Genomic DNA, 20065 nt, shown 5'->3' on the forward strand with positions numbered 1-20065 from the left:
ACTGAAGAAGTCGTCGATGGTCTACAGCTGGAGATGTCACTTCCAGGGTGTCTACAGGTATATTTGATGCTTTTTAAGACTTGTTTAAGACACCTTTTAACCAAATTCAGGACAGATTTTTGGACAAATCATGTTTTACTTAAGGATCGCAGGCAATTGGTGTTCTGCAGAGCTAAGTGTTATGTAGGAATATGCTTATTTGAGCGAGTTAAGTTAATCTACATTTTGCCAACAGGTAAGTGCAAGTATAAGTAAAATGACAGTATTATAGCTTTTTAAAGATGTGGAACATTAATGATGTAGAAACTTTTACATAGAAAGGCTTCACTCATTGTCACAATAAAGAAACAGAAAAATGTATGAAAGAAATCAGATAAACTGTTTGTAGCAGTTAAGACCTCACAAATTCAAATTTAAGGCCTTATTCTTGCAACACTGAATTTAAGAAATCTGCTCTCCTCTCCACGTAAAGACGACAAAGTCAGCTCACACAATCCCTTTAGAAAGGTTAATATGATAATGTATGAAACGTGCTAATGTAACATATTCGTGGTTTGCAGAAACGTACAATGCCAACATTTGCTTCTTGGCATAAAGACATATTTCACTGGCTGTGTATCTGATGCATCACAGGTGTCCATCCACAAGTAAGAAGACATGAAGTAGCACATGAAAACTGACATCTCCCTGCCCTCGGTGTGATGCATTATAAGATGTATGAAACCAAACCTCATGATGCACTCATGATTTGATTTTGAACTCACTGGAGCTCAGATTAGTCGCTATTCAAACGAGTTGTTAAAAATGACCTTATCTGACACTTTAAAAGGGGAAAACTGGATCTTTTAAATTTGTTACAGCCGACAGGAAACATTCAGGGAAATATTTTTAATACAGCAAAATAAGGTAATTTCCCAGCCGATGATTTCAATAGCCGTTAAAATGAGGTTATAGCCTACACTTTCTAGAGGTGTAATATACAATCAGGTTATGGCTTAATTACTTGTTATTGGTGTGGTCAGAAATCATGACACTCTTAATATAATATTGCACTCAAATATGACAATTACTTGCCAATTCTGGGTTCATAACTGTGAATAAGAGCAGGCCTGTTAAAGCAGTAAATAAAAAGGAAAATAAGCGTATAAAGGAAACGACCTGTTTGGAGATAGTAGATAAAATGTGCCACTGTAAAATCATGGGCTTATATATAATTTACCATATTGCCCAGAGTTAATATCTAGACATGTATAAGAGTATAGGCTACCACTTTGTTTTCGACCAATGCAGAGCCTTTCCCCACAGACATAGTAAGAGGTGTCACCTGGCTCTAAGGTGCAGAGCAGCCGGGGTGCACTCCTGGAGATCCCGTTCCTCTTCTTCAGGACGTTACTGATGATGTTACCGACCCCTCCCGATGCCTGCTGCCGCTGCTTCACGCCCGCCCTCGGCCTCCTGCCGGCGGCGGGGAGCCGCTCCTGCCTCATCGGGAATCAAACCGTTCAGCCCGTCCAATCATCGCTTTGTCCCGGCTTTAATCATCCTCCTTGGGTGATCCAGAAATCATGCCGATGGCGACACCCGCAGCTGTTCCCACCGAGACGTTACAAATTAATCGATTACACTGATTACCGTGTTTGAGAGCTCTTCCGGTGACAGTCTGTTTGCGACTCATCCCCTAAGAAACGCCAACCTTCCCTTTCTCACTCAGCGGCACAGAAACACACAGAGATCTTCATCCAAGCGACTCAAGCCTCTACATTAAATATGATTTAGCAGATGTCAAAAATAGCCCGTCGGTTTATGAGGACAAACGGTTCCTGCAGCTGCTGGTGCTCGGCAGTGCTGCTGATGCTGCACACCTCCTCATCCTCAGCCTCCTCCGGTTTGGCGTCACCGGGAGGAGGTGCAACACGGATGGAGGGATGCGGTAGGATGGGGAGACGCATGGGGAGGAGATAGAGAGGGATGAGGTAATGGTGGAGGAGAGGGGAGAAAGAGAGAGCAGGGAGTGGGTTTTTGTTTCCTTCACCCACCGAGTGATCAGCTTTATAGCATTAACATAAAGGGATCATTTTCAAACAAGCTGCAGAATATAATCCACTCAAAATAAAATTAAAGGTCTGCAAAACATCTCCTGCAACATGTGGTTAATTTTTAAGTAAAGTATAGATGGACATTTTTTGTTTGTTTCTTGTTAAATTTGTACATTAATATAACATGTACTTAAACTTATTTATCTATTTATTTCTGCTATTTTCCTCTCTCATTTATTAATTTATGATTTTATTATTTTTATTTTATTTTATTTATGATTAAATTATCCTCAACTTCTAATTTATGATTTTCTTTCCCCTCATATTTTTATCTATTTATTTGCCTCTTTAATTTATTAATTTATCATTTTTATTTTATTTTATTTATCTATTTATTTATCTTTAATATCATACTCTTGGTGTGTGGAGCGGCGGTGGATTACATGTGTGTGTTAAATACTCAGCAGTCGTACCCAGATTTTGTTCTGGCGTCCTTTTCTTTTGTGTGTTTGTGCATGTACATGTACACATACTGGATGTGTGTACGTTTGTATATGTCTTTGTTTATTGTTGTTTAAATCAATAAAGATACTGTTGGAAAAAAGCAGCTGCTGCTTCTCACTAGGAAGGTAGATCCAGGTAAGATTCATTATCACACACTCCGAAAGACTTTAAAAAGAGAGATTGAGATTATTTCCCATCCTGCTCCTGGTGGAAAATATTATAACAAACCCCCTATAAGAAATGTGACATATTAACATTTCCTCATGTGTCCGCAAAAACACATTACTCTAGAAATACAAGATGAAAGACGTCACATGTCGACAGTATTCTTGTCAATTCAACACCAATATAATCCATAAAGATAAACTGTATTTGGGTACAAACTTTACATTTTGGATTTTGTTGCCTCAGCTTGCTACCAGCCTCTGTTGGTTAGCTGCACTGTTTCAGTGGGGGAAGATTTCTCCCTAAAATACATGCTGGTTGGTGAAACACAGCTCCACCAGTTTCTCCTCCTTTCCCACAGCACAAGCGGACTGAGATTTGTTCACGGCATGAACACCTCCCTGGAGTCCCCTCCTTGTTTACTGTCTGCCTGGTTTACTGCTTCCTGTCTGGTGCTGGAGGGAGCACAGTTTTATGACCACCTTACACCAAATGATGGAAATCACAGGAGCGCACACCAACTGAGGTAAAACTTAATATTTTATTCCGACAGTGTACATTTGTCTGCAACAGTGAAGGCCAGCTATAAATCTGTACAAATCACAGAGGAGCAGAAGGACTGTAGTGTACAAAGGGGTACCTAGCACACAGAAAGGTGGAGCTGTGAACACTGCAGTCTGATTGGTCAGTAGAGGACGGTCACTCTGCTCAGGGCTGAGTTGTGGCTGGTTTTGAGGCTCATGTAACCACTGTTCATACTGTGGAGAGTTTTATTAGTTAACTGCAACTATAAAATGAAAGGATGTTTTGCTGCCTCTCACAGCAGCTGGAGTCTGAGAAAAAATAACTTCATTCACTGGGCCGACTGCCGGCGACTTTTAAGGTGGAACGTTTACTTGTAATGTTACTCAATGCATGAGTTGATGACGTGAATCCATCAGCACACCTTAAATTTCACTGTGACAACTTTGACCATAACTCCACTTTTTTCAACCGGATTATGTGAACCCAGTCTTCACTCAAAGAAAAAAAAAAAGCATTGTGAAGCGTCGGTTCTGTGGGCTCCAGCAACACTAAACCCCTGAGCTTGCCTGAGAAGGACTAAATGCACAAAGCTACTATGTTTAAATATCCCATGGAGAGAGACTCTCACTGCAGCCTGTTCTATTTTGTTCTGAAAATGTCGGCGTGCAGCCTCGTTCTGTGGACGATAAACCAGGTGCAGACTGATAAAGGAGGAAAGACAGTGAGTGCTGGACGGAGCAGTGAGTGACAACAACCCGCCCACATTTAAGAGGACTGTTTGTGGTGGAAACTCTAGGGTCTAGGTACCATACTGAAAGTGTTTGGTGGAAACGGTGCTTTTGACTGTTGTTTGGAATAAAAAAAGCAATTTGAATACTGAAACTTTGCCTCTGGAAACTTGTTAAGGGTGTTTTTTTTAAACCAAACAATTACTTCAGCATACAGTAATGACAGCTGATTAATGTATGAACTTACATGAAACTTGCTGATAATTATTTGGGGCCCATTATTTCAAGACTTCAGTCAAGATGCCAAAACATATCTCGGGATGAACATCATATTTATAGAAAAAGAGTCATCTGGCGATGCACCTATGGGTGCTTAATTCTCCTTACTCTGTCTTTAGATGGAAAACTCACACAAGAAATGTGTCCTCAAAAACATACTTTACCTATAGGCCACCAGACACAAATCAGCAGACTGCACTAGCCCCTAAATTTTTAGGTACCACTGACTCTGCCTGGTCACCCACTTCACCAAAAATAGAGAGCAATTAAAGCAATGTTGTTTGCAAACTAAAATCAATGGTGCGTGACATTATGATTCAGCCTCACAGGTGCAGTAAGTGCTTCCTGAACAGAAAAGACATCCAGCTTTAATGATGTTCTCAATCAATATCTGCAAACAGCCTTGATGATGACGATAAAAAAGGCCTTGATGATAATGTTCCATAACCGACATGATAAATTATCTTGTCTCTAATGTTTCAATTGGACGAGTGCTGTAATAACTCTATTTTGTTTCCATCATGAAAATAAAGAGGTACTTACTCCGTCTGTAGGCTACTGTAAAATGCACAGAGCTGTAATGTACAGTAGCTGCAATTCCTTTGATAGAGGTCGATAATAGAGACACAGTAACACCCCTTTCAAGACAACAAACAGTACAAAAAATATTGAAACTAATTTGTATAAATGTTCACTGCACACAAAGCTCTGACACATATTATGAAAATCCATAAACTCAGTGCTTTAATGTCACTGTATTCTCCAAAAATGGTATTTAACAGATGGCCTGGCAGTTTCTTTTAGCAAACTTAGAGACAATTACATCATAACTTCCTGTTTCTTCGGAAGTCATAATCATGATGTGAACATGGTGACACCCGCAGCTGCTTGGCTAATCATAATCAATGACTGTATTCATTGTTTAGCATTTTCTGTGTTTCAATGTGCAAAAATTACAGTGTCAGACGGTGAAGCCTCTGTAGTTTGCAGCAGCCATGTTGAATCCACAGCGTGCTGCCTATACTGGAAATATTTGCACAGCCTGGCCTTAATCCCAAGTGTAAACACCTCATTACAATAAACCCCACATATAAGTGTATACTCTACCTCCTTGTGAGCATTCATGCTGCGTGTTAACAAGAAAACAACAGTCAACAATCAAAGCAAAATAACCACAGCAGACCTTCATCCTTCAATCATGCTTCATTCACTTTGTTAAATCATTTATCTTTTTTCAGCTCAGTCGCCAGAAGCAAACGTTGGCATTGTATGTTTCTGCAAACCACAAATATTTCACATTTGCATGTTTCATATGTAGCGCATCAATGTTTATAAAGTGTCGTTATGTATTCTGCTTTGGAGGGGATAGTGGATGTGGTTTGAGACCAACAAACAACAAAACCGCTTATGATTAAGTGAGTCATCACCGTGTTTCCAGCAGCTTGTTAGACACTAAAGATGGGCGTTTTGTAATAACTCATTGCTGTGTTTTCCAGTGGCTTCCTGGGCACAAAAATCATTTGTTTCTTACTGAGACATTGCTGCATTTCCAGACGGGATTGTGCCCCCAAACCAGGTCTTTTAAGCTGAAAAATGATCTTTTCCTCACCACAACCAAGTGTTTTTGTTTCTAAACCAAACCACACGTTAACTACAGTGTTGTTGAAACATAAACTTTCAATGTACCCGCTACATAATGACATGCAAATGTAACGCAGGGTTTCCCCACATCTGGTTTTATTTGTGGCAGCCCACCACAAATAAAACATCTGCCACCACGTTCTGATTTTCTATTTTTGGAGTTTGACCGTTCAGTGGCTACGCTGTTGAAATATATATAAATATTGCTCTGTTATGATTTGCTCCGTGCTTATGCAGTGTAGAGCGTACTCTAGGCACAGACTGAGCAGCAGAACACCAGGCTCAGTGAAAGTGAAACTAGACCATTCATTGTGCTGAGTCTAGCGGTGCTTTCACACCTGCCCTGTTTGGTTCTTTTCAATCGAACTCAAGTTCGTTTGCCCCCTCAGTGCAGTTCGTTTGGGCAGGTGTGAACACAGCAATCACACTCAGGTGTGCACCAGAACAACAACACTGAGACCTTCTTGAAGAGGTGGTCTCAGTCCGGTTACAAACGAACTCTGGTGCGGTTCATTTGTGGTGAGAAGGTGTTCCGACCTGGATGTGAAGCAACTGCAGTCACATGACACATTGTTTGGGTTAAACATGAGCATGTTACAGTCCTGGAGGATTATTAATGTGCACCTCCTCCTGTACTGCCTTAATATGCACATTCAGCACATCCAATGCATCAAAACATTGTTTTCTAGTTGGAGCCGCGTTTGCCTCGTTTTCAAACTGTATGCTTTGACTAAAATGAACAATGACAGCAATATAGTCCACGATGAGCAGCGCTAAAATCAACCTGTCCCTCCATTGTGACATTAGAAAGTGTCACATTTGTCTTGCAAGTGTACTCTTCTTCAACGTTTGCTTTACTTCCTGGATTTTTCCCACATGGAAATTGGAAAGGAGACGACTCTAGGTCTGAAAGCAGCCCAAAATTTTGCCTGATCTGATCTGATTCTAATTCTGTGGGAAACACTGTAACATATCAGTGGTTTGCAGATACACACACGCCAACATATTTTCTGGTGATTGGGTTGCTTTTTTCTTCTTATCGAGAAAGAGACAGCAACAATCACCCACAAAAACTGAACCACTCTGAGCACCTGTAGAGAGAATCCTTTGTGCTTTCATTATGAGAACAGGTTGTTTAAGTAACATTATATAATCCACTCTAATACATTGACATCATAGATTCAGTCCCATTATTCTCCCAAATTCTAACCAAGTTCCTGATTGGTATAATCCGCATATCTACTCTGGTGTATAGTATTCACAGGTTTAATCCATAATCTATTCCCTGGAAAAAATTACCTTTGTAAACTACGTTTCCAAACGTCTCTTACATAAGAGAAGAGTCCAATTGAGATTGTTTTACAGGCTGTTTTGGAGTAGAAGGGCCAGCAGACTGGGATATGACAATGACCAAATGATTTCCCCATAGTCATGTGCTTTGAGTCCACTGTATGTCACATGCCATTATGTAAATTCGAGGGCTATTTTCATACTACGTGTGATATGACAGCTGGGACAGGGTCCTGTGTAGCGCACAAACCTGTAAATCTACAGTACCTTGAATAAGCATTCACCCTTGTTATTGAAGTTATTTCCAAATGTTTTTACTCTGGATTATGAGCAAGTGATAGTTTGTAAAGCACCTCATCGTGTCAAAGATTTGTAGAAACACATCAAACATAAAAATGCTATTATATATTACGCAGCACTAAACTCCAAAATTGGATTTCACAGGAAACTAATTTGATCAGACTAAAGAAACTTTTGGTTTATGAGACTATCTAAAATAGGGCAACTTCAAGATCAATTCATGTTTACAGGAGCAAAATAGGCTTCAGTTTCCCATCAAACGGGGCTGTCTGACAGCAAGGTAAAGCAGTGACAATATTCTAAATGTAGCGTACACTTAAACTGGTATATATATACGTTTTGCTGCTGCCCTTGTCCACAGCAGGACATTGCTTCTGTGGCGGTACTCCTGTCTGCTTCTCCAAACTGGGGGCATGCCAGCTGCAGTCTACTGTCATTAATATACTGACAATGACTAAGTAGCTCACACAACCCCACTTCAAAGAATCCGAGCTACCCTTTAAAAACAAAGGAATAAATGTGTATCCTTACGTCGTTTCTGTGAGACAGCCTGAAGGCAAGCTGTGATGATGTCGTAGTTCTTCTGCAGTTTGTGGTAAAGTCGGTCTCGTCTCTTCAGCTGGCGGAGCAGCTTGGCCGACTGCAGGCCTGTACGATATTTGACCTCCTGGATGATTGAACGCAGCTCCTCCGGGGCTGAAAAAGCGTAAGGAACAAAGTTTAATCAACGCTGTTGTAACATTAATGTAAATCAGGCTTTCCTGTTGTGTGGTGGGCAAACAGTGGAGTTTCCTGCATTTTTGGATGAAACTAAATCAAAAGTAAGTATCTAAAACAAGTTGGAAATCCCTTTTTCCACTCAGAAATCCCACATTAACCAACCAACCACCAGATAAACCTATCAATCATTGGCTCATAGGATTATTTTCTTATAATGAACACTGTCTCAAAAATCCACAAATAAGTGTAACTAATTACATGTGCCAAGTGACATTTGACAGCCAACTTTCCTCTCTATGAAAAGGTGCAAGTCAAAAAAATATTTGTGATTCACATATTAGTTCAGGAGATTTGTGCAAAAGTACTGTGAACGAATCTGTTCAGAAATTAGGTTCCTTGATGAAATATACATCAGTTTCAGAGTCAAATATTAATTCAGGGCTGTCTAAACTGTGATGTATTCTAAATAAGATCATGTAACGTGTGCACTCTGTCAGATCAGAATATCACAGTCAATTGTCTGTTTTCCATGCTGCAGGCTAAGATGAAATGAAAACCAGACACTGTCCCACATAAACAAACCCTCCACCCATTTAAGGAGACAAAATGTTTTAGGCTGCAGATGATCTGATTTTCAGCTGAAGGTGACACAGATCTGAGACATAAACAGACCTGTGGGACAGAGCTCATTGTTGTTTTTGTTATTTTGTTTAAACTAAAAAGGTGTGAATGATGTTAACAATCTGTTTTTTCTGGGGTAAATTTAAAAGGGAAATTTGGGTTTATTTCAACCTGTCTCCTATCGTCCTAAATTTGTTTCAAGTGACTAGTGACATAAAAATAATAGTTAGCATGTTAGCCGTTAGCCTAGATACAGCCGGGGCGCATAGTAGCGTCAGACCTGTTAAAACGTAAATGAACGGGCAACCTTCAAGTGCAAAGTTAGTCCACTAAACAAGCTTTTTTTTCCACAAAGACCGCCTCATATCGTTAGGATAAATGTCAGAGAACATATAGAAAACCACATGTAAACGTGTTGTCTTACCTTACCAGTGTGCTGCCATGTTTGTTTATCCCTTTAGTTCTGCTTTCCAAAGCGCGGCTGAAATATTGCGAGAACAAGCAGCGATCTGATAGCATGCCTGAACAAGCAGCAACAGCTGGAAGGCAGAACCGTACAGTAGCCTGAAAAGTTCATTCATTTATTTTATAAAAGATTTATAGAATAATGGCTGACTTTTTGCCAGACTTCGACTTTGTGGAGGAGGAATTTGATTTTGCAGAGTTTGATGGCCGCCCTTATTTATTTGAGCCAGAATACACTGATGAAGAGGTTTGTGAAACTGAAGAACGGAGAAGGAGGAGAGAGAGGTACAACAGGTAGAGGACGACAGAGGAGGAATGGCTGCTGCAAGGCTGCGTAGCTCTGGAGATTGGTGGTGTACCTGTGAATGCTGTGCCCCAGTGCCCACAGAAGAGGAATGCCTCTGTTGCAAGGAATGGGACCGGTTGCAGCCTTATTTTCAAGGTCTGGATGTGACCAAAAACGAGACACCTCCACCTGGTGTAACGTTAGTATCCAGCTGGGCTTTAGGTAGAGGCCCGTTCACTTACGTTTTAACAGGTCTGAACCTACGGCTGAATCTAGGCTAACGGCTAACATGCTAACTATTATTTCTATGTCACTAGTCACTTGAAACAAATTTAGGATGATAGGAGACAGGTTGAAATAAACCCAAATTTCCCTTTAATCAAAGAGCAGATGATTCAAACTTTACAACAGAACAGCATGAAAACTAACAACAGAAACAGCAACAACAACAGGGCTGCAATTATTATTTTCATTGTTGATTAATTTTTCCAATTCGTTATTTGGTTTATAAAATGTCAGAAAATGGTGAAACGTGTCAATCAAAATTTCCAAAAACACAAAGTGACGTCCTCAAATGTCTTGTTTTGTTCACAACCCAAAGACATTCAGTTTACTGTCATAGAAGAGTAAAAACAAACTAGAAAACATTCACATTTAAGAAGCTGGAGAAGCTTTTTTTCTCCTTTAACTGATCAATCAATCATTAAATTAGTTGCCAATTAAACAGATATTAACAACTAACTGATTAATCGTTGCAGCTTCAGATAACGAATAAAAAATACACTTTGCAGCAAAACTGTGATCCACAACAAATGAGGCACTCTGGACTAAACTGAAAATAAAATATTATATCTCTGTATTTTGACACATTATTGTTGCTCTCACAAAAGTCACTGGACAGAAAATGAATCAATTATATTTTATGTTAATCCTGTGGTTGTTGTTTCGAGTGAAAATACCAAATACTTTCTTATTTAAGCTTCAAGAAATTGAAGATGTGCTGCTTTTCTTTATTTTATATTACTTTATATTTGAATAATAATCAAAGATGAGGGTCTAATAGACAAAAACATTATAAATTAATAAGAATATTCTAACTGTAGCTATGCCACAGTGCCGGATTTAAATTGTGGTTTCCTCTGATTCACCTGTTCGTTCAAACCCAACATATCAAACACATCACCAAAACAGCCTTCTTCCATCTCAGAAACATTTCCCGTCTCCGTCCATCGCTCTCCTTTGCTGCTGCAGAAACTCTCATTCACACATTCATCACTTCCGCACTTGACTACTGTGACAGTCTCCTCTACAGTTTATCATCCAAGACACTGACGAAACAGTATATCCACAACTCAGCAGCTCGTCTTCTCACACACTCTCACACCCGTGACCCAACCTCCTCTGAAAACAGACATAGTTGTATTTCTATATCAATATCAATAATGCTAATCTTTTCATCTACATGTCCACCTTCCCTGGAGGATGACTTTCCATATAACCACTCCTCAACTAGGAGGTCCAAGATCATGATCACCTGCAGACACAGAGGTCCAGGAGGTGACAGGATCTCCCTCAAGGACACTAAGCAGACCGCTAAAAGGGTGCTTGTCATTACGCAAACTTATGCTCCCTCTCTCCTCCTGTGACGCCTTCCGCCATCATGAAGGATCTTCCAGTCCCTTAAATGAACCTTAAGGAGACAAGTGAGGAGAGAGGAGGCACAGGTGTACTATATCCTATGCATCTCTTCCTTGCATCTCACTCACAGCCTCACTGGGAGGAGCTTAAAGGGAAATTTCGGTTTATTTCAACCCGTCTCCTATCGTCCTAAATTTGTTTCAAGTGACTAGTGACATAAAAATAATAGTTAGCATGTTAGCTGTTAGCCTAGATACAGCCGGGGCGCATAGCAGCGTATCTACTATACGCTACTTGCCTCTGTTGCAAGGAATGGGACGGGTTGCAGCCTTATTTTCAAGGTCTGGATGTGACCGAGGACGAGACACCTCTATCTGGAGTAACGTTAGTATCCAGCTGGGCTTTATCTAGAGCTCGCCAGATATATTTCGGCCGCGCTTTGGAAAGCAGAGCTAAATGGTAAACAAACATGGCAGCACACCGGTAAGGTAAGACACCACGTTTACATGTGGTTTTCTATATGTTCTCTGACATTTATCCTAACGATATGAGGTGGTCTTTGTGGAAAAAAAAAAGCTTGTTTAGTGGACAAACTTTGCACTTGAAGGTTGCCCGTTCACTTACGTTTTAACAGGTCTGACGCTACTATGCGCCCCGGCTGTATCTAGGCTAACGGCTAACATGCTAACTATCATTTTTATGTCACTAGTCACGTGAAACAAATTTAGGACGATAGGAGACAGGTTGAAATAAACCGAAATTTCCCTTTAAATGTAAGCAAGAGACGTGAGTGAGGGAAGCGAGGAGACACGTTAACATAGTAATAACTAATTAGACCACACTGCTGACCAGTCACCACATTCAAACGTTTACCAAAGGCAACCCAGACTTCACCCACCATGGGGCCATTAATCCCTGACTAAAACCCATTAGAAGTATTCACATGCTGTAGCTGTTCTTTGAGGCATTATCAGAGCGTTTCCTCTTCCTGAGTGGCGGCCCTCCGCATTGTTTAACTTGACTGAGCCTCACGTGTGCAGAGGGCAAACACTGAGCTCACAGGCCCCGGCTGTGTTTACTGTAGGATTCCACTTTAACAGAGGACACAGTGGCAGTGTGGCACTCACAGCAACATGCCTGTCAAGACTCTGAGGCAACACTGTGTGGCACAAACTGACGAGTAGTAAAAGAGATGTCAACACACTTGTCAGCCTCTGTGTGTGTGTGTGTGAGTGTGTGTGTGTGTGTGTGTGTGTGTGTGTGTGTGTGTGTGTGTGTGTGTGTGAAGGCCTGCACACTGTGAGGACACCTGTAAAACGTGTGTCTGCTCTGCAACCAGTTTGACTTCTGTTATCTGATTAAAGTGAACTCTTGTTGACGTACCAGGTACGTATCTTGATAAACCAGTTACTAAAAAACGCACCATTCATTACAGACTCATGTCATTGAAAGAATTAAAATAACTATGGTGCATTCCAGTCTCCTGTTTGCTGTCTGTCTCTGACCCAAAGGTTAAAAAAAACACTGCTTTAATTTACAGCCGGCTCATATGTGGAAGTAAATTAAATGGATGGATAATTCATTACCACAATGGCGACCAGGAGGCTATTTACAATTATTAAATATATTTCTAGACATGCAACAGCCTCTAAATTAAATGGATCAGGTGACCAATGCACATTAAATACAGTTTCCTTGTGATTAAGGTCAATGTTACAGTCATGGCTCCTTTGTACCAAGTGCAATTAATATAATGAGCTAACAGCGCAAAAATGTACCCCCATGCTGAGGGATGTTATTATTATAATTGTATAAACGATTGCAAATATATTGCTGTCTTAATGATTTGTAGGTTATTTAACTGTCATCCTGTTTAAGTATTCCTGACAGATATTTATGGATTAGCCAGTCACTTTAATACAAATTAGACTGTCATATATGGAGGACCAAATCTGCAATAATAATAAATAAAGAAATAAATGACTCGATAAACAAAAATGTATTTATTTGTTTGACAGATTATTTATTTCTCTATTTATTTCTTTTCATATTTAATTATTTCCCAATTCAGCGTTACCTCTTTACGTGTGAATAACACATTTAGTGAATTTATTTAATTTGCATTAAATTTATTTAGTTTTCTATTTCTGTGCATATTTATCCATTTATTATTTATCATTAAAATAAATAAATATATGCAGAAATAGAAAACTAAATAAATTAAATTAAATCAAATTTATTTAATTTTCATTTAATGTATTTAGTTTTCTATTTCTGTGCATATTTATTTCATCATTTGTTTATTCCTGTATTTATTATTAAATTAAATAACTATGCACAAAAATAGAATACTAAAAAAACTGAATGAAAATGAAATAAATTCAATAAATTTGTTTATTCAAATATAAAGAGGTAATACTGAACTGGGAAATAATTAAATATTGAAAAAAATTAATAGAGAAATAAAAAAAAAAACAGTCAAATAATTTAAAAAAATCTATCTGTGTATATTTATTATTTTCAAAATAAACCTGCATATTTATTAGATAATTGAGACTTTTAATTCTAAATTTCTTTTTTTCATTATTTCAATTATATGCAGGTTTATTTTTTTTAATTAATGTGCACAAATAGAAAACTAAATAAGTTAAATGAAAATTAAATAAATTCAGTAAATTTGTTTATTCACATGTAAAGAGGTAAAACTGAATTGGGGAAATAATAAAATATTTAAAAAATGAATAAATAAATAATCTGTCAAATAAATACATATTTTCTACCTGTGCATATTTATTATTTTCAAAATAATCCTGCATATCTATGAGATGATTTAGAATTTTACTACTTTCAATTATTTCCTTTTTATTATGGCATATTTGGTCCTCCATAATCAGAAAGTATTTTAAACAAACTTTCAAAAGTATGTCTCATGTATTAGACCAATATAAACTTCATAGGTAAAGTTTAAATATCAAAAATAATATATAATTACTGCCATATATCTTTGAGCTGACAGATATATTGAAACCCAACATCATATAAAAAAAAGCCCTAAAATATGGATGATGAAGCTGTCCTTTGTAATTTAAATACTTTTTATTTATTGCAATCAGGTCAGCTAGATTTATTTGACCAGTGTGGGTTTTCTGCTCTATCTGAGGGTCTTGTACAGACTGTAAAGAGCCAACTTTGTGATTTATTATGAATAAACCTGACTTTGCCAGATGCCAAAGGAGGAAGCAGGACCTGTCCACGCCTCTGGGCACAAACACCCACGCCCACACCCCTCACCTTTCTGGGCCAGGTAATTCATCTGATGCCTCCTGGTGTGCTTCTCCTGGAGCTCCTGGAGGAAGCTGGACCCGGAGTTACTGCGGCCAAGGAAAGCATCAGAGCTGGACGCCTCGGTGGAGCTGTCCAGGCTGTCCAGATTCCTCCTGCTGCCTCCACTGTACGTCTCATACAGCTCCACCAGCAGACAGTCCACTATGGAAGTCCTCAGGGATTTAACTCCATCTCCCTGGGACTCGGAGTCACTGCCACCGGCTGTGCTGGTCCTGAGAGCGGCGGTAACGGTGGAGCCGAGGACCTGCTGTCCCGGAGGTGATGATGTGTCACTAGGTGACTCGGCGGTGCTCGTCCACCGCTGAAAGCCGGAGAAATCATCCTGGAGGGAGGCGACGGAGTTGACAAAAACGCCGCTCTCGTCCTCGGAACACACGCCGCCAACGTCGCATATGTCAACTTCCAAAAGTTCGCTCCCGTTTAATTTCACCTCCGACGCCATTTTATTTTCTTTAACGCTAAATTACCTCTGTGCCCCTGTTGTAGCTCCTCTATGAGTGAGCTGTCATTTTTCCAGACATCTTGTCAGAAGTTGGAAAGTTTTCTTTGAGCGTCTCGAGGAGGATAGAGTTCCTGGAGCACTCCATTCCTCACCTCAGAGAAGGTGGACTCCCGTCTGACAGCTTGTAGTTTCCTTCCTGAACGTTCTCCTGCCCCCCCCTCCAGGAGTGAACAATGGGCCGGCCCACTCTCTGGATACATTTCTCAACGGCTGCCAAACTTTCCTCAGGTCGCGCGACAGGTGCTGGAAGAATTGACCAATCACGGAGGAGGCAAAAGTATATCGACCAATCCGGTGCTTTGTTGTAGTTGTACTGTAGGAAGTCGTTGACATTAGCGGTATTTAACTATATTTAATGAAGTAAACAACGGAAAATTACACAAAATGACAATAAAATCGCACTGTAGATGATTTTTACTTATTTATTTTTTTATTTTCTTCTTCTTCATGTATTTCTGCACACAGACGTGTAAAATAACAACACAAAAGACACACAGGCATATTGGTATGATGTGTGTTGACCCTGTTGAGTGGCATTTTGTGTGTTTGTTAGTGTGTGTGTGTGTGTGTGTGTGTGTGTGTGTGTGTTGATGAAGTAGTTAAAAAAAAGGGGGAATGAGTTAGAGCAAGAGTCACAGGTGAAAATACATTAAGCAAACAGAAAAGGAGACAGAAAAATAAGTTTTAACAAGAAAAATAAATAAAAAATATAATAATAATCTTAAAAATCCTTCTCTTGGTGGTTGTTGAATGCACATTAGTATACACTGGATGTAAAACAGATGGCAGTGGTGACAGTAGTCGCATTTAGATCTTTTTATTAAAAACATATAAATACCACAGTGTAGGTATACTCTCCTACAAGTAAAAGTCCTGCATTCAATATCTTATGTAAAAGTAAAGTACAAAAGTAAGGGTAGAGTGCAATAAAAGCCAGGCTGCACTGCCGAAGAGGGTATAAAAAAGGGCTCTCAACTTTATTTATATAGCACCTTTCATACAAACATGCAGCCCAAATTCCTTCACATGGCAAAACTGTAGTGACACAGACACAAGACAATAAAATATTAAAAATCGAACTGACACAAGATGATTAAAACTTCACAGAATAAAAACAGAGTAAATTAATAAATAAAATTGAGAGATAAAAAAGGTTTAAAAAAATGGTTAAATCCTAAAAATCAAGACTGTAATGTTACTCCACATTAAAAGGCCAGATTTAAAATATAGATTTTTAATTTACTTTCATGGGACACATGAGGAACATTTTATAAGTAAAACAGTGGAGGACTGTGGTGATCTTGCTGGAGCATAGAAAATCTTTGATGTGTGGAGGCATGAGGTCATTTAAAGCTTTATAAACAAGTAAAATTATTATGAGATGAATTCTTAAAGGCACAGGGAGCTAGTGTGGTGAGTTCAGGATCATTTCCACATACTGCACCCCTCTGCAACTCCATCTCTTCAGAGCAGGACACATATATAACATCCACTCCATGATTTCCTCCCACAGACCAGAGCTGACAATACAAACAGACAATTACAGAGCAGTAACAACGTTACACACATGCAGCGCAAAAAAAAAAAAAAGCAGCAACTCTAAGAGATATCTAGCTGAAGTTTTTGGGGTTCTTCTGTTGTATATTGTTATTTTTATTGCATTTTAAATTTATGCACAGTTGTATGTAAGTGTATCATGTCTGTTTGAGTATGAACATTAATAGGCTGCATAAGTATTAGCATTATATTATAATTAAAGCATCGAAAGCTGGCACTCATTTTGACTCAATTACTTATTATGCAGAGTTGCCCATCCCTGAATAATTTATAATGTTGGATTATAATTCATTTCAGTGGTAGAATGTAACAAAGTACATGTACTGATGTATAAATGTCTTCATCACAGCTTCAGCACTTGGTCAGGCCGGCCATCAGAGGGGGTCAAAGGCTACAGATGACCCCAGCCCAAGGCCAAGGGAAGGCCCTTGAAAAGGTCTATGATTGACCTTTAAATTGGATCATGTACAGTTTACTTACTGACTTGTATCAATGGCAAAAGTTATAAGTATTTACATGATAAATGAATGCTTTTTTTTATCATTAAAACACATTTCAACATGCCATCTGACACTCCCACCCCCGCAGGTATTGTGAAATGGTGCAGCCCATCTGACAGCAGGGGTTAGATCAGGATTTCATAACTTGCAGCAATTTCTTCAGTCAGTTTTTTATTCTACTTTACAGTAATCATTCATTGGAGGGCATTTTTTTGGAGAAAAAAATACATTTGGAAATATGATTGATTGGATTATAATTGCAGGAAGTAAAAAGAATTTGCACAGTGGTATGTGTAGTGAGGGGTGTAAGGGTTAGGGGATGATAACTCCTTTTTGAAATCAACAAAAATGGCAATATCTCAGAAAGTAAATGGTGCCTTGTCTTAAAACGTGGAGGGTGTGTCTAGTTCCTCCTGGTGCACCTCTGTGCACAATTTGGTGCCCCTGGTGGCTTTTCTTGGTATTGAGTTTGAAAATTTTGAATGGCTATATCACTGAAACTAAGTGGTGCCTTCTCATAGGCTTTGGTGGGCTGTAGATGTTGAGTGTAGAGGATTTGTAGTGACACCATCAACCAAGAGCAATTGGCTTTGGAAGAAGATAAAGAAACCCAGCTGGTCTGCAACATGTCCAACATGTGGGGTAAAAGTGGAGGGGGGCACACCTGGGACACCAGGTGTTGTAGTGGAGCCCTCTGGAGGTGTCATGGGTCTATCATCGAAACACCAATGAAGCAGGGTGCCTACCTGATGACCTCGATGAAGTGATTACCACAAATAGCTCAGCCATCACGTGCCAGCTACGAAATTCATTTAGACATGGTCAAGACGACTTGCTGAAGTTCAAACCAGCATCAGAATGATGAAGAAAGGTGATTTAAGTGATTTTGAACGTGGCATGGTTGTTGGTGCCAGACGGGCTGGTCTGAGTATTTACTGGGATTTTCAGCACAACCATCTCTAGGGTTTACAGAGGATGGTCCCAAAAAGAGAAAATATCCAGTGAGCCAAAATGCCTTGTTGATGCCAGAGGTCAGAGGAGAATGGCCAGACTGGTTCAAGATGATAGAAAGGCAACAGGAAGTCAAATAAGCACTGGTTCCAACCAAGGTGTGCAGAAGAGCATCTCTGAAGCAACAACACCTTGTCCAACCTTGAAGCAGATGGGCTACAGCAGCAGAAGACCACACCAGGTGCCACTCCTGTCAGCTAACAACAGGAAACTGAGGCTACAGTTCACACGGGTTTTCTCACCAAAACTGGACAATAGAAGATTGGAAAAACCACATTCAGATGGAAGCATGGATCCATCCTGCCTTGTATCAACGCTTCAGGCTGCTGCTGGTGGTGTAATGGTGTGGGGGAGATTTTCTTAGTACCAGCTGAGCATGGTTTAAACACCACAGCCTACCTGAGTATTGTTGCTGAGCGTGTCCATCCCTTTATGACCACAGTGTACCCATCTTCTGATGGCTACTTCCAGCAGGATAACGCACCATGTCACAAAGCTCACATCATCTCAAACATGACAATGAGTTCACTGTACTCCAATGGCCTCCACAGTCACCAGATATCAGTCCAATAGAGCACCTTTGGGATGTGCTGGAACGGGAGATTCTCATCATGGATGTGCAGCCGACAAATCTGCAGCAACTGTGTGATGTCATCATGTTTTGTGACATACACTTGTAGGTGCATTGTGTTCCTGTATAAGGTAACTGTAGCTTTTGGCCGGGAGCAGATACCACCAGGTGGTACCCAGCTGTCACTGTGTGTTTGGACCCTCAACCACAATACACTCTAGTTGGAGGGCCGGCAGTGATTGGCCAAATCACTGCCTATCTGCCCCTGGCCTCCAGCTTTCCTCCTCTCTCTTACTCCAATACCAACAGGAGGCTCGTTCAGCCTCCTCCCCCATCTTGCGAGCAGCTTGTTTTTTGCTCCTTTCGTCAAGGCCCAGAGCTGACAATAATAGCCATGCTGACTTCTGGGAAACCAGAAACCTCTGCATCCAATCTCCACTGGGAAGAGCCACGCCTGCCAACCCTTGTCCTTAAAATCCTGGACTAAGGACTGGTACTTCAAGGCCTTCCTCTGGTGGGCCACTTTGCAGGCTTCCTCCCATGGCACTGTTAGCTCGACCAGAATTATCAGCCCCTTTTACACTGCAAGATTTTCGGCGAATGTTGGGCCGTTTCGCCGGCCAGCTGCAAGCATTTAGAGACACAGAGCCGGATTGACGAGTTGATCCAAGGTGCCCAATTTTCTGCCTCGTAGGGTAGACATATTGGCGGAACCTTTTTAGTTTAAACAGACCGAGGCGGCCTTCTGCAACGGGAGGGGCTGTTGATGACGCCACACGTGCAAGCCACTGGCAGTGGGTAAACAGGAAACAGCTGATAGCTAGCGAGCAGCTAGCAGCAAGAGGGAAACACAAACCTGACAGACACTGTAAAGATGAGCAACTGGGGAGACAAGGAATTGCGCTCCCTCCTTGTCCTCGCAAACGAAGAGGCCATTAACCGTCAGATGACAGGGACGGTGAAGAACGGGCCAACTCACAAGAGAATCGCTGAAGGACTGACCAGCCGCGGCTTCCCTCCCACGTCACTGTGTACGTCACACGTTGAGCTACACATTTTGTTACTTGCTCACGCCCCCCATTGCCCCGAAAAAGGCACATTCTGTATAAACAAAAGTAGGTAGGCGGCATTTTGCTGCACTCCCCAATTTTGTCTTTATACTGCCAATGCTGAAAAAAGACTGATTGGGCTTTCCTGCAAATTTGCACAGTTCCTATCTAAAAAGGGCTATCTTCTGGTATTTGGTTGACCACAGCACGATGTCTGGCTGGAGGGTTGTGTGCACCACCTCTGGGAACTGCAGCCTTCTTCCCGGGTCAACCGCCATCTCCCAGGAACAGGCGGCTTGCAGCATATTGGATTTTGCTCTCTTGGTTGAGAA

General features: G+C 40.4%; 1 protein-coding gene across 3 annotated transcripts in view; it reads right to left on the reverse strand.

The window, feature by feature from the left end:
- tbc1d30 (TBC1 domain family, member 30) overlaps positions 1–15198 on the reverse strand; it is a 39687-nt gene extending 24489 nt beyond the window's left edge. For 2 of the 3 annotated variants that reach the window (XM_049567223.1, XM_049567221.1), the window contains exons 1-2: positions 14490–15198; positions 8000–8164 (exon numbers count right to left, since the gene is read on the reverse strand). In XM_049567223.1, coding sequence (XP_049423180.1) covers positions 8000–8164; positions 14490–14985 — 661 coding nt within the window. In that variant the 5' untranslated portion in view covers positions 14986–15198. Of the gene's footprint in view, positions 1–1324; positions 1887–7999; positions 8165–14489 lie in introns of those variants that run through there. The other variant, XM_049567224.1, reaches the window with a different exon arrangement.
- Positions 15199–20065: the final 4867 nt, after the last annotated feature.

The sequence above is a fragment of the Epinephelus fuscoguttatus genome, linkage group LG22, assembly GCF_011397635.1.
Source record: "Epinephelus fuscoguttatus linkage group LG22, E.fuscoguttatus.final_Chr_v1".
NCBI classification, from domain to species: domain Eukaryota; kingdom Metazoa; phylum Chordata; class Actinopteri; order Perciformes; family Serranidae; genus Epinephelus; species Epinephelus fuscoguttatus.